The sequence below is a fragment of the Acanthisitta chloris genome, unplaced genomic scaffold, assembly GCF_000695815.1.
Source record: "Acanthisitta chloris isolate BGI_N310 unplaced genomic scaffold, ASM69581v1 scaffold3011, whole genome shotgun sequence".
Lineage (NCBI taxonomy): Eukaryota > Metazoa > Chordata > Aves > Passeriformes > Acanthisittidae > Acanthisitta > Acanthisitta chloris.
In genome coordinates this window covers 1-14,037 of record NW_008655296.1, presented here as the reverse complement: position 1 = coordinate 14,037, position 14,037 = coordinate 1, and the positions used below count along the sequence as shown (strand labels likewise).

The 14,037-nt window shown below is 39.3% G+C and overlaps 1 protein-coding gene across 1 annotated transcript in view; it reads left to right on the top strand.

The window, feature by feature from the left end:
• The window catches only part of WDR36 (WD repeat domain 36), a 33,200-nt gene extending 28,258 nt beyond the window's left edge, over nt 1-4,942 (top strand). The window contains exons 18-22 of the mRNA XM_009083825.1: nt 219-361; nt 713-829; nt 1,055-1,136; nt 3,285-3,472; nt 4,600-4,942. Coding sequence (XP_009082073.1) covers nt 219-361; nt 713-829; nt 1,055-1,136; nt 3,285-3,472; nt 4,600-4,749 — 680 coding nt within the window. The 3' untranslated portion in view covers nt 4,750-4,942. The remainder of the gene's footprint in view (nt 1-218; nt 362-712; nt 830-1,054; nt 1,137-3,284; nt 3,473-4,599) is intronic.
• The last annotated feature ends 9,095 nt before the right edge of the window (nt 4,943-14,037 follow it).

The window sequence follows — 14,037 nt, the reverse complement described above, 5'->3', positions numbered from 1 at the left end:
GGTAACTTAGAACTAAAATTAAAATTTGGATTTAATAATTCATAGGTTAATAAAGATTGTGTCTGTAACTATTCAGCTCTATATTCTGCTAGAATATATATATAGCTGTTAAACATTTGTTATTCAGAACTTTCCAAACAAATAATAATGTTGGCTTTGATTTTTTAACACATAAATGTGGAATATATATGTTCATAAAAGATATCTGTTCTTGAAAGATGTGGACATGTCAGGAGATGAAGAGCTATGTGATGTGATGATAGACTATGTCTCACCTGAGCAACTGGGAGAGCAGCTGGTGACCCTTTCGTTATTACCGGAGTCAAGATGGAAAAACCTCCTTAGCCTTGATATTATCAAGGTACTGAAACTGCACAAAAAATAGCATAGAACCATACAAAAGATACATTTGCCCTTGTTTTATGAGATGCATTCTTAAAATTTGATCCCACTTTTCAGGTAATTTTCAAGATTTTGCAATAGAAAGCTATATGGTTCTTTCACAGTTCCAGGGATTTGGGAGAGGAGCTGTTTTTCTTCTAAATAGCAGTGTCATATTTAGTGGTAAAACATTTCACCTATGCATTTACTTTTCAGTTAGTCTTTAGAGTTTTTATAGCACTATAAAAAATAAAAACTCTTGACAAAAGTAATATTCTCATGTGTTCTTACTATGATGATGATGATTTTATGTCAAATATTTAATTAACAGAAAAGAAATAAACCAAAAGAGCCACCAAAAGTTCCCAAGTCAGCGCCTTTCTTCATCCCAACGGTTCCTGGTCTTATACCCCGATACGTTCCACCAGAGGAAGAAAATGATTCACAGGTGAAACCAAGAATCAATATAATTGTGTTTAGTGTACTTTAAAAGAAATCTTAAATGCTTTTTAGGACTGAGTGGAATCTCTTAAGACTCTAAAGTACCAGTTTTAAGTCATTGCATTAATGCTTTATTTCTCAAAGTCTTTTATTCTGTCAGTAGGAAAATAATCTGAGTTGTGAAAATATGTTTGCATATTCATGTATGCTCTTTTGTATTTTTGTGGTCTAGTCAAAGGTAGTAAACCTTGGGGTACTGGCACAGAAATCTGATTTCTATGTTCATCTTGAAGAAGCTCTCAGCACTAATGAATGTAAGTTAACAAGGTATATCATGAAAAATGTTGATGCTGTTTATATTTTGATATATGTGTAATTTCTAATGCCAGAATTGTAATGTATGCAAGGAAAGAGTATGCATGGTACCATAACAAAGGCAAAGAGAATGACCTGACTAATACACAGATAGCCAGCCTAGATCAAAGATCCATTGGTGCTCCAGCTTGCCTGCAGCATGGAACCCAGTTCTACCATGGAAAAGATTTTCCCCCACCCCACCACCTCCAGGTCCCAGGTAAAGCAGGAGGAATTCACTTACCAAAAGTAATAATTACCTTAGATGCACCAGATGATCCTCAGTTTTGCTTAGTAGCAATAAGAGTAGAGATGCCTAGTAAAAGTAGTACTGTGTTTCTTTCAGAGTGTATTCACAGTAATGGCTTGAAATCTCAAGTATATACATTCTTTTGCCAAGAGAAGTAAAATGAGGAAGTTACATGGTTAATACGAAATTTTGTTCAGCTTAAAAGAGAAATAGGGGAAAAAAGTGAAACAAAGGTGTTACTTGTATTTTTCAAGACAAAAGTAAAGTGCATCTGTCTTATTAGAGATACATTTCTCTAGTATGTGATCATAGAACCATAGAGTCATCAGGGTTGGAGGAGACCTCTAAGGTCATCACATCCAGCCATTAACCTGCTACTCCGCTCTACCCTTAAACCCTAAACCACGTCCTCCAGTACCAGATCCACACTCCTTTTAAGCACTTCCAGGGGTGGTGTCTCCACCATCTCTCTAAGCAACCTATTCCAGTGCCTGACCACCCTAACAATGAAAATTTTTTTCCTAACATCTACTCTGAATCTCCCATCTCAGCTTATGACCATTCCCTCTAGTTCTTTCACTGCAGGCATGGCAGAAGAGACCATCCCCCACCTCTCTACAACACCCTTTCAGGTAGTTGTAGAGACTGATGAGGTCACCCCAGAGGTGCCTCTTGTCAAGGCTGAACAAATGCAATTCCCTCAGTCATTTCATATAGGACATGTGTTCTAGACCTTTTACGAACTTCGTTGCCCTTCACCGGACTCACTCCAGCACCTCAATGTCCTTTTTAAAGTGAAGACCCCAAAACTGGACATAGAACTCAAGGTGTGGCCTCACCAGTGCTCAGTACAGGGGCATGGTCACTTCCTAGTCCTGCTGGCCACACTATTCTTGATACAGGCCAAGATGCCATTGGCCTTCTTGGCCACCTGTGCACACTATTGGTTCATATTGAGCCCAGTGTCCACCAGCACTCCCAGGTCCCTTGTGACAATTCTCAAGCCACTGTTCTGCCATCCTGTAGTGCTGCATGGGATTCTTGTGTCCTAGGTGCAGGACCCATCACTTTGCCTCATGGAACCTCATGCAGTTGTCTTTAGCCCATTGGCAAGTCAGTCCAAGTCTCTTTGTTGAGCTGTCCTACCCTCAGGCAGATTGACGCTCCCAGCCAACTTAGTGTCATCTGCAAATGTACTGAGGGTGCATTCAATCCCCACATCCAGATCAACACTGAAGATGTTAAATAGGACCTGCCCCAATACTGAGCCCTGGGGAACACCACTAGTGACCAGCCACCAATTGCATTTAGTTCCATTCACCACAACTGTCTGGGCCCAGCCATCCAGCCAGTTTTTACCCATCTAAGAGTCCACCCATCCCAGCCACGAACAGACAGTTTTTCTAGAAGTATGCTGTGGGAGACAGTGTCAAATGCTTTAGTGAAGTCCAGATAGACCACATCCACAGCCTTCCCTTGATCCACTAAGCAGGTCACTTTGTCATAGGAGGAGATCAAGTTGGTCAAGCAGGACTTTCCCTTCATAAATCCATGTTGGTTGGACTTGATACCCTGGTTGCCCTGCATGTGCCGTGTGATGGAACTCAGGGTGATCTTCTCCATGACCTTGCCTGGAACTGAAGTTAGGCTTATTTATTTATTAGGAATATTTATTAATTAGTAAATTAAAGACAGGAAGGCATTTTGTGGAAGACAAAAACATGAGGAAACAGCAGAAACTTGAAATACATAGTCACTGCTTAAGAATTTTGGAATAAAGCTATCCTTATGAAGGATTTATAAGATTCTTTTCTGCAAACAGTACTGACATGTTGCATCCCTCAATTCTGTTACACAGATACAGCTCCACTTGACTTACTGAAAAGATTGGGATCGTCTAATATTGAGATAGAACTACGAGGTTTGGCCCCTGAAGGTGGTGGCTCGATGGAGGTGATGCTAAGCTTTTTGAGAATGATTGGGATGATGCTGAACAAGAAGTACAACTTTGAACTTGGACAGGCGTACCTTGCACTATTTTTAAAGGTAACAATTACAAAATTTTATGTCAGTCCTGTTTAACATGGGGATTGTGCAATAAAAGGATACAAAGTGTCTGCTCAAAAGAGTTATCTTACATGACTTTGGTTGAGAATGGTTTTAAAATGTGTAGTTGTACGTATTGGATGATTTGGCAACTCATTCTGAGCACAGTCAGGAAAAACTTGCAAAAAGTAGATACTGTGAATAGGACCCTGCCAGACAGGCTTTGTTCTAGTATTCATAACTCAGAATTTCTTTTGTTTTTTTGTAATACGCCAAACTTCTTAATGGTTGTTAATTCCTAAACTAAGATATGCTACGTCTTCTGTAAGGGGAGAATTTAATGAGCAATGGTTGGGAAGTAAATTAGACGTTTTGTTGGACTTAGCACTAGACATTGCAGGCCTGACTTACTTTCCGTGTCAGTGGGCTGCCTTTCTTTGGTTACCTGTTAAGGATCACAGAGCTAATAAAATGCCAGCCTCACAGTAAAGAATTTCTTTCTAATGTCCAATCTGAACTGTCTTTCAGGTTATAGCTAATAGCAAGACTCCTAGATGTAAATTGTAGCCTGGAAAATAACTGTTTTATCCATTAAGTGGTAATAATTGCTAGAAGATCAAAAGGTTTCTTTTTCTTCTGCTTTAACGAAGTTACTGTTTAAAACAGAACGAGACATCATCCATCTGTATCAGTATAGTGCGTGCTGGCATCATTCTTCTTGCTTTATGCAACATGGATAATTAATATAATAATCCTGATTGACCTCAGGGCATCTGTCTAGTCTTTCTAGCCTAAATAGGAATTTGTGATGCAGGTCAGGAAGAGGAGAGAGTTACCCTTCTAGACAAGTGTATGATTAAAGTAGAAGAAGATCTGATAGAGCATTAACATATTTAAGATGTTTTGCTGCCTCATCCCATCTAATACATGTGAGAGTAAAATGGCTTGTGAAAGTCTAGCAGAAAGGGAGGCAGCATTAAATGGAGGAAATTAACTGAAGGAAGAGAGTCTTTCCCTTACCTGGGACACGTCTTGAAAGCAAAGTATTGGAACCGAATGAGAAAGCAATCTTCTAAGTTTTTTAATTATTTGTAGTTGTTTCGCTAGCTGTTTGTTTTCATTTTCAGTTACATCTCAAGATTCTCTCGTCGGAACCAAACCTATTGGAAGAATTATCCAAATTGTCAGTACAACTTGAGGAAACTTGGATGCATTTGCGGAGTCTCTTCAATCAGAGTCTGTGTGTTTTAACATATATGAAAAGTGCTTTGCTGTAAAATAGTTAAGGATTTTGTCTACATAAAATTTTCTTTGAAATAACAGTACAATTTATTACTAAAAATACTGGATTCTGGAAATCATACTGGGTCTTAGCATCATAGAATCATTAAGATTGGAAAAGACCTCCAAGATCATCTAGTCCAACTTTCAGCTGAAATACCACCATACCCACCCACTAAGCCATATCACCAAGTGCCATGTCTACTCATTTTTGGATTGCTTCCAGGGACAATGACTCCACCACTTCCTTGGGGAGCCTGTTCTGCTGCCTCTTCTGATGTTGTATTTTATCCATCTGCATATGGCAGAGTGTTTTAGAATATGCATAACTAAGTATTTTTGTTCACTAAAATATGAGGAAAAATGAATATGTGCAGCTAAAGTATTCATGTTGTATTGGTTTGTGCTGTCGATGCACAGACAGTTGGATTCAACACCAGGTTGAATGGGGCTCTGAGCAGCCTGGCCTAGCGGAAGGTGTCTCTGCCCATGGCAGGGGTGTTGGAACTAGATGATATTTAAGGTCCACTCCAACCTAAGCCATTTGATGACTCTCTGGCTATAGGTAGTGTAGCTAGTTACCTTACACTTTCATGACCAAAAATGTAAAGCAGAATCAAGAAATTGAGAAAAAAAAAGTGGGACTGTAGTTTCTGTGCAGGAGAGCAAAGCCTATATTATGCTTAATAAAGTTATTGTTGTTACAAAAATAAAAGGTCTGAATTATTAACAGTTGATTAATGATAGTTTAAAGTAAATGAATCTAAAAATTGTGGTCCCCTGCAGTCAGAGCTCTTTTCCTATAAAGTTTGTGGAAATCAGTTTTCTTCTCACATTGGCAAGCTGTGTTTTGTAGCCTTGTTCACCTGTTTCTGAAGGCGAAGATTTCCAGCTGTACTACAAATAATTGAACTTGAACCAAAACAACACCAAACTAAACAAACAAAGAAAAAAAACCCACTCACCTCCCAAAGGATGAATAAGTTGTTTCCTCCTTTCCAGTCAGTGGGAGCTTTACCAGACTGCCACAACAAATATGATAACACCAAACTAAACAAACAAAGAAAAAAAACCCACTCACCTCCCAAAGGATGAATAAGTTGTTTCCTCCTTTCCAGTCAGTGGGAGCTTTACCAGACTGCCACAACTTCTCAAATATGATGGATAGTGGTTTAGCCACTTCATTCACGAGTTCCCTCATGACCCTCAGATGTACCTCATCATGTCCAATGGACTTACGCACCTTCAGGTTCCTTAGATGGTCTCAAACTGATCTACAGTGGGTGGTGCTTCATTCTACCTGTCCCTGCCTTTGCCTTCTGTGATTTCTCAAACATACGTGTGCAGTGTAGAGTACAGAGTAATACTTGAAACAAACAACAATTCACGTGTGTCATGAGATCAGCATCCTTTTGCTTGCTCAGATTTACAAGAAGAGTTGTCAGGGTTATCAAAAGAGTGCAGAGGTAATGGGAAAACAGCTTTTACAGCTTCTCAGTGTTGTCCTGGCTGTTCTTTATCCATAACTTTGACTCATGTGAAAGCTTAAAGGGAACGTGTGAAATATGGAAGTTTACAGTCTGTCATTCTAGCTAGTTAGGACTAAGAATGTAGAGTCATTGGGAATAATGTACACCTGAGGTTTTTTAATGAATTTTTCTGCTGAGATTTAAGACAATCCTTAGTGCCATAGAATGATTAGCTTCTGGTGATAAGGTTCTCGAGACCCCATTACTCCCAATCTCTTAGATAGATCTGAAGCAGCCAAAAATCCCTCAAATTTCAATGTAATACATAGTAAACATCTGAAATTGCATGTTAGTACAACGAATTTAGAAGATCTTAAAGAATAATTTTTGAACAAAGGATATTTAAGATTAGTAAGTCAGTTGTCAAGCACATCATGCCACCTTTCAGCAGACAGATATTTTGATATTTTGTGACCCAGCTGTAGCCTAACAGCTGTGTTTAATGTTCTGTGACAGACCTGTTTGTTCTTTGTGAGTTCATCTAATCTCTTTTAGAATCCATTTATCCTTCACAACATCCTGTAGTAATGGGACCTTACAATTTAATTAAATACTAAGGGAAATAATGTATTTCAGCTTGTATACTCCAGATGTAATATTCTAATGTTGTATCCCCCTCCTACTTCTTGAATGTGAGAAATATCAGTTGTGCTCTGGTCTTCATGCTTCACAGCCTCTCTACCACAGAGCAGTGGAGAAAGGGTTGCTACTTGTGAAAGAGATACTTCATTTTATTGGGGGAACATGCATATTTTTTCAGACATATAAGAATGCTTTTTGGGCGTATATGTTTAAATCTGTATATACAAGATTTGTCTATGAAACTTGTAAGAATTGTAGAGGAGGAGTTTTTTCCTTTTTTTTTCATGGTCTACTTGGAAAAAAGGCATATCCTCCCAAATAGCCCGTTCTTCTGAAAACAGAAACATCAAGGTAATTTTTGTGAGCAGTGTATGTATAACACAGTTGACATAATATTTGCAGTCTGGATGGTCTCATTATATGGGTGTAATGCAATTTCTTGTATCATATACAGATGTGTTTTAAGTCTGCCTGGAGCAGAATCACATAAACACAGAATATACAGAGTTAGAAGAGACCCTTGAAGATCATCTAGCCCAATACCTGGCCCAACACAGGACATCCTTGAGAATTACACCATGTGCCTGAGAGTGTTGTCCAAACGCCTCTTGACCTCTGTCAGGCTTGGTGCTGTGACAGCATCCCTGGGGAGCCTATTCCAGTGCCCAACCACTGTCTGGGTGGAGAACCATTTTCTAATATGCAGCCTAAACCTCCCTGGCGCAACTTCAGGTCTTGTCACTGCTTGCCAGAGAAAGGAGGTCAGTGCCAGCTCCTCCACTTCCTTTTGTGAGGCAGATGCATACAGTGATGAGGGCTCCCCTCAGTCTCCTCCAGGCTGAACAGACCAAATGACCTCAGCCACTCCTCATATGGCTTCCTCTCAAGGCCCTTCAGCATCTTCTCCACCAACACTTTGGTCGTTTCCTTCAGAAAATCATGTTTAGATGTGAGTCGTATCCTTTATTTTTTTGTCTTTTTCTCAACTTTCGTAGTCATCACTGTTATTTCAGGAGTGTTTGATTATTCTTAGAGCTGTAGAGTCTTACACCTATAGCTTTGATTGCTTCTTATTCTTGGCATTTTATTTTGTCCTTTTTACCCCACATCAAAATGATGAATAACTTTTTGCAATTAATAAATATCTTCAGAAATAAAAAATTTCTACCTGCTAGTGGATGAAAATGGATATTTCACATGCTAATTCCTGTATTATTCCTTCACCTGAGATATCAAGGACACTATCTTGGGATATTAGTGAAAAGTTGTTGATTACAGGTAGTGAAACACATGGCAGTTGAATCTTATAGTTTGGGCTCTGCATTACCCATAAGAATTCACTTTAGCCTAGTGCTTTTATACTGGGATATGCAATAGGATGTGTAAAAATTGTTAGATAGATTAAGGGATATAGTTGTTACTTGTAGGTTTTCTTCCAGGTGGGACAACTAGTGAAGATTTTGCCTTTCTTACAGAATGCCAAGCCCATTTTAAGCTAGCTCTGACTGCCAGCTTATTGTTATAATTCTCCATGTTACTGTGTCTCAGCTTCTGCTCAAGTCTGTTATTTGACTGTGCCTGTCTGCCTGTGTTTCTGTGCTTCATTTCCACTGTGATTTTCTCAGCTCTTTTGGCTTCTGAGCAGAGCCGTGGCTCTTAGCAACTCCTGTACACAGCCATCCTCTCAAGTTAGGTCTCTAGTACTTCCACTATTTTCTTTTGACTGTGTTATGCTTTTCAAACTGATTTGGTACTCGGTTGTTTTGACACTAAGCCAGCTATTTCTGAATTTGTTACCATGTGGATTCAGACTCTGAACAGTGAATTCTGCACTTCTCTGAACCATAAGAAAGCCTTCAATCTTAACAGTCTTTGCTTTCCTTTTTCATTCAAGTAGAAGGAGGGGTATTATGAGGAGAAGCATGCAAATGTGAGAGTAAACTGTTGCGAATATTTATGTATTGTTCAGCAGCCAGCATAGATCACTGACTTGAAGTGCTTCAGCATTTCATACAGTTCAAATTTAACTTGCTTCATCGAAAGAAATGTTAGGAAAGATCTCAAGTCTGCAAATGCAAGCATTGCACACCTAGAGTAAGGAAACTGGAAGATACTCATTCGCATTCTGTGAATTAGAAAAGCCGAATTATTTGTTGGTGTATTTGAACTCTGTTGATGAGCTGTGTTGAAGGAGTTTAGCATTATTTAAAGATCACCAATATCTAAGTAGTTTACAGTGTTGACTATTGACATCAGCTGATGTTTTCTGAGCATGGTGTGTTAGTCTTCTCAGCACATCACCAGCTGTAAGATTTGTGCTTCTTCAGAATTACTTGTTTGATGAAAAATCATCTTTCAAGAAAAATTATTTGCCTTTTTAGTGATGAGAAGTCCAATAAGTGCCTTACTTATGTCAGTGCAAGGAGTCCACTTTACTTTTTTGATGTGTTTGCAGTATGTGTTAGAGAAGACCAAATTGCTGTCATTAAATGTCCTTAGTGCTTGTGCTTTTCTTCATGTGAAGCCGTGGTGAAATGAGGAAAGAAAAATGAAAGACAAAATAACTAAGATCCTTGTACCCTGGCTGTTATATGTTCTATTCTATGATTATCTGTTCCCCAGAAGGATTGAGTGAGCTCTCTGATGCTCTGTTGCATGTCACTGAGCTTTGCTGTTTAGTTGCAGTCTCTGGAAGATGACCTTTCTCCACTGATGTGTGCACTGCTAGTTTGCAAAACAGTCCATGTGGCTAAGTGGAATTACATACTATTGCCCTAACTCTCCAGTGCATTAAAAGGACTGATGTGCTGGATCTGTGACCGTTAAGTTATGCTAGTGGTAAGGTTCATCACCCTGAACGATCAGACCACCTTGGTGATTGGCGGTTACCTGAAATCACTCATAGAAAAAATTGGAATAAGGTAGAATAAAATAATATATTTGCAGAATCCTCACTTGCTTGCTATGTTTGTAAGGGCTATGGAAACAAAAAGAAACTTACCTATTTAACTTGGGTCCAGAGGTTTCTTCCATCCTGTGTTAGCCTGTAGCCAAGCTGCTAGTTGCCTTCTGTCTGTGTAACTGAAGATCTAGCATGTACTGTGTCTTGTGTTGCCTAGTGCTGGTCTCAAAATAAGACATGAATTTAGTAACTCATCCCATCCACTGGCACTCCAAACTCTTCTTGAGGTTTATTCAGATTCACATGTCTCAAAAGGATTTTGTAAACATAGCTAACTGAAAAAAGTGTTTTGGGCATTCATTTCTTACAAGAAGTGATGTTCCTACTTCTTTGGAAGTGTTCCATCTCTTTGGCATGGCTGGAACTGAAAAGTCATCAGCATGTTGTAATGCAACATGTCCCTTCCTGTCCTGTGGGGCAAAGGTGAAAGCCCAAGGTAAATGTGTTTTCAAAGTGTGTAAGGTTACATTTTCTGTTGAACATCACGTTTGATCACATAGGACTGTGCAGCTGGTTGTTCTTCACATTTGTGATTAACCTTTGTATTTGCTTTGGGTTGATGAAAGGGTGAGGGATGACTGCCCAATTGTCTTTGAAGAATTCCACTTCAACAAAATCAAGATAAATGGTAGCTATTTCAGCAGTGCTTACATCAGTGCTTAATTGAGATGGTTTATTCACGATGCTAGAGTAAACAACCCCATCTGTACAGAAATCCCTGCAGCTCCCTTCATGTTGGTGGCTGAGGATGACAACACACTGGTGCATATGGAAAGGGCAGAAATACTTGATACCTTTTTTTGCTTCAGTCTTCACAGGCAAAGCCTGCTTCCATTGTCCGTGTATACCAGTAGCCTTTCTGAAGGAGAGGATTTGCCTCCAGGGAGGGAGACATGGAATAGAAAGACTTTAGAGTGCCATGCTCTGAAGTCACCTTATAATCATCCAATTGCACAGGACTTGTGCACAAATGCTGTCCAATATAACAGTATTGCTTATCAGCTGTAACACAGCATTGTGATTGAGGAGGTCCCTGAAAACTGGATTGAGGTTGTGGTGCCCATTTTTAAAAAAGGTGAAGTGGAGGGTCCAGGGGACTGTTGGTTGATCAAACTTATCTTGGTCTCCAAAACAATCACAGAGCATGGACGGCATGTGCTTTTGGAATCCCATCTCCAGTACACAAAGAGCTAGATGATGAAGAACAACCTGCAGGGGGTCATGAGTGCAAATCATGGTTGACCAAGTTGGATGTCTTCTAGGCTGAAATGGCTGGTTAGGTGGACAAAGGAAGAGCCATGCATTTAATGATAAAATTCAGTGAAGTATAGCAGTTACGTGATTACTTTATAAGAGTCTATTATTAAACATTGTCAATTGCTACTGTCAAAGACAACAGGCATGCTTTCAGTTAAGATTTTGCAAGTTATGGTTCTTGTTCATTGCTGTCTGTGTGCTGTGTATCTTTTATACTGTGAGCTGACTTATGAGTCGTATGGAGTCTGCAGCATACACTCTTTTGCAGTTATCCAGTATAATCAGCATTACAGAAATTAATTTAGTCATGTTCTAATTATGCCTAACGCCTAATGCATAATTATTTTATTTAATATCCCATAGCAAAGAAGCTCAATAAATTAAATGCAGAGTGTTGAATAATGCTACTGGCATTCAAGATATTTGCAGTGAGGCTTAGAAGAATTAAACTGCCAAACGAGTTGAAAGTATTTCAGGTGAATGTCTGTTAAGAAAATACTGCCCTAAAATTGGTCGGTGCCACAGCACATTTGACCATTTTATAAGTTCTTGCCTTTTATCCCTGGAGGTTTCATTCTTGTTTATCACCACTCTCCCATGCTGCAATTGTAGATCTTTCTTCTTTTTACAATAACTTCTTCAGCCTTACTATTTTATAACCATTTGGTAACACAATTTGTGCTTGAGCATAGACTCTTCCTAGGGTACAAGGCACTTAGTCTGGGAATGGTGTGAGGTCCAAACACTGTTACGAGAGACTGTAAAACCACATAGTCATCTGAGAAAGAGGCAAAGTGCTGTTGTTTTAATGTGAAGGTGGTGCCCAGAAATGTATTTTTGGAGCAAGACTGCTCCTTAGGCTTGGAGACAGCAGAAATCTCAAAATTGTACAAGAAACATACTGGGACATATCTTCCCAGGATCTGGAGACTTACTATGGTTAAATCTCATTTCCCAGCAAGAAAAATGCATGAGGTGTTTTAAAGAATCTCTGCAGTCAGAGGAAAGATTGTTAGTCCTCAGGAAGAGAATGGGCCCCAGTACAGCGTTACTTGGCCCAGGAAAGAACGTCCTTTCTAGTGGTGCTGTCCCCTTTGCAGCATCTCACACAGTAATTAATGAAAGTATCAGAGAAATTACCTGAATACTACAGCTGGAAGTGCAACAAAAAAACCTGCTTGGAAGAGAGAAATACAGTCTTGTTACACAAGAGGACTTGCAGACAGTGAATACCAGTGATCCTACAGGGAAGCAAGGATCTGATTGCTGAAAGACTGTTGTGGGTAAACACATACATTCATGTTTCTCCTCTTACCTGCCTACTGGTAGGAGCATTGTGGCCATGCTGTAGAAACCCTCTTTTCCTTTACTGCAAGATGACTGCAAGATCTTACTTTTATGCCATAGATAATTGTTACGGGCACTTCTGCTTAGACAGAGTCACAGAGTCCAAAAGTGTCCCCAGCTGGCTAATAAACATTGAGGATATTGTATATATGATAACATGCAGGTTGCAATATGTCTCCTGGCCTTCCTTAGGGGACCAAACAGGAATGGTTTCCTCATAAACAGAGAAGCCAAATCTGGAATTCTGGCTCTCTGAGAACCAGACCTGGTTTTCTATATAAATTGGGATTCTTGTTTGTATATTGTGACAACCAGTGTCAAGATCATAAAAAGCAACAGAAAGAAGTGATGTAGACAAATACAAAGGTAGTCTATGTGGATAGTGCACTGAACTATGTGGAAAATGTACTCAACAGACTCCAGCTAGTGAGAAACACTGAATATTTCTAAGTGTTCTCAAGATCTGAACAGATTTGCCTTTACCAAACAGATGGTTAAGGTAAGAATTATTTTTTTCATTAAAATATCTGTTTCTGTGAGCTTGGACAATTTTAGAACCCAATTTACAAGTATTTAATTAATCTACTTTGAAAAGAAAGAAAATATTGAAATTGTCAAAATGAAAGGAAAAAATGAACTATTAGAAGTAAAATAATGAAGTAAACTTTCATGCTAAGGGATAATGATACTGAAAACAGTATTGTGCTAATGAAGACTTGATCATGTTAGATTCTCTGCTTCATGCATAAGAGAATACTTTTTAACAGCCCTGTACCTGGCATTTAAAGAATAAATCTTCATTAAAGCATGCATATGTAAAAAGACTATTTTGACATAACTAAGGAGGTGCCGTTCTTCTGTTACATGCCATTTCCTTTCATGCTGAAAGAAGAGGCTTTGAAAATCTGGTCATTTTTTCCAAGCAGAAATCTCGCACAGCTTAGATACTCATTCCTCAGCTAATTTATCATCTTGATATTTCGGAGGAGGAAACCCTGGAGCCGTAGATTTTTACAGATGTTACCACTAATCTCAATGTAATCTGCCTTTATCACCCCAACTCAATTTAAGTATCTGGACTAAGAAAGACAGATGGAGCTCTGGGATTAGCAGAGGGTGGCTCCGTAGATTGATATTTAACTTGAACATAGACCATGAGCTCCCTGATATGCCTGTCAGCCTAACCAGAAAATGGTTCTGATAAGATGAATCTAACCCAATTTGAATTAATCTATCAAAAACTGGGTTCATGCCTAGGAGTGGAGTGTCAATGTTAAACTGAACTCTGGTGCTAGAGAAGGAGCCAAACCCAAGCTGTGATGGTACAATATTTTTGGCATCTCAGAGTGTTCCATCAGTAAGAGCATGATTACAACAGCCTCTCTGAATCATAGAATCACAGAATCAGCCTGGTTGGAAGAGACCTCAATGATCATCGAGTCCAACCCTACCGTCGTTACTAGACCATGGCATTAAGTGCCACATCCAGTCTTGTCTTGAAAACCTCCAGGGATGGTGAATCCACCACCTCCCCGGGCAGCCCATTCCAATGCCTGATCACTCTTGCCCTAAAAAAATCACTTCCTAATATCCAACACAAACCTCCC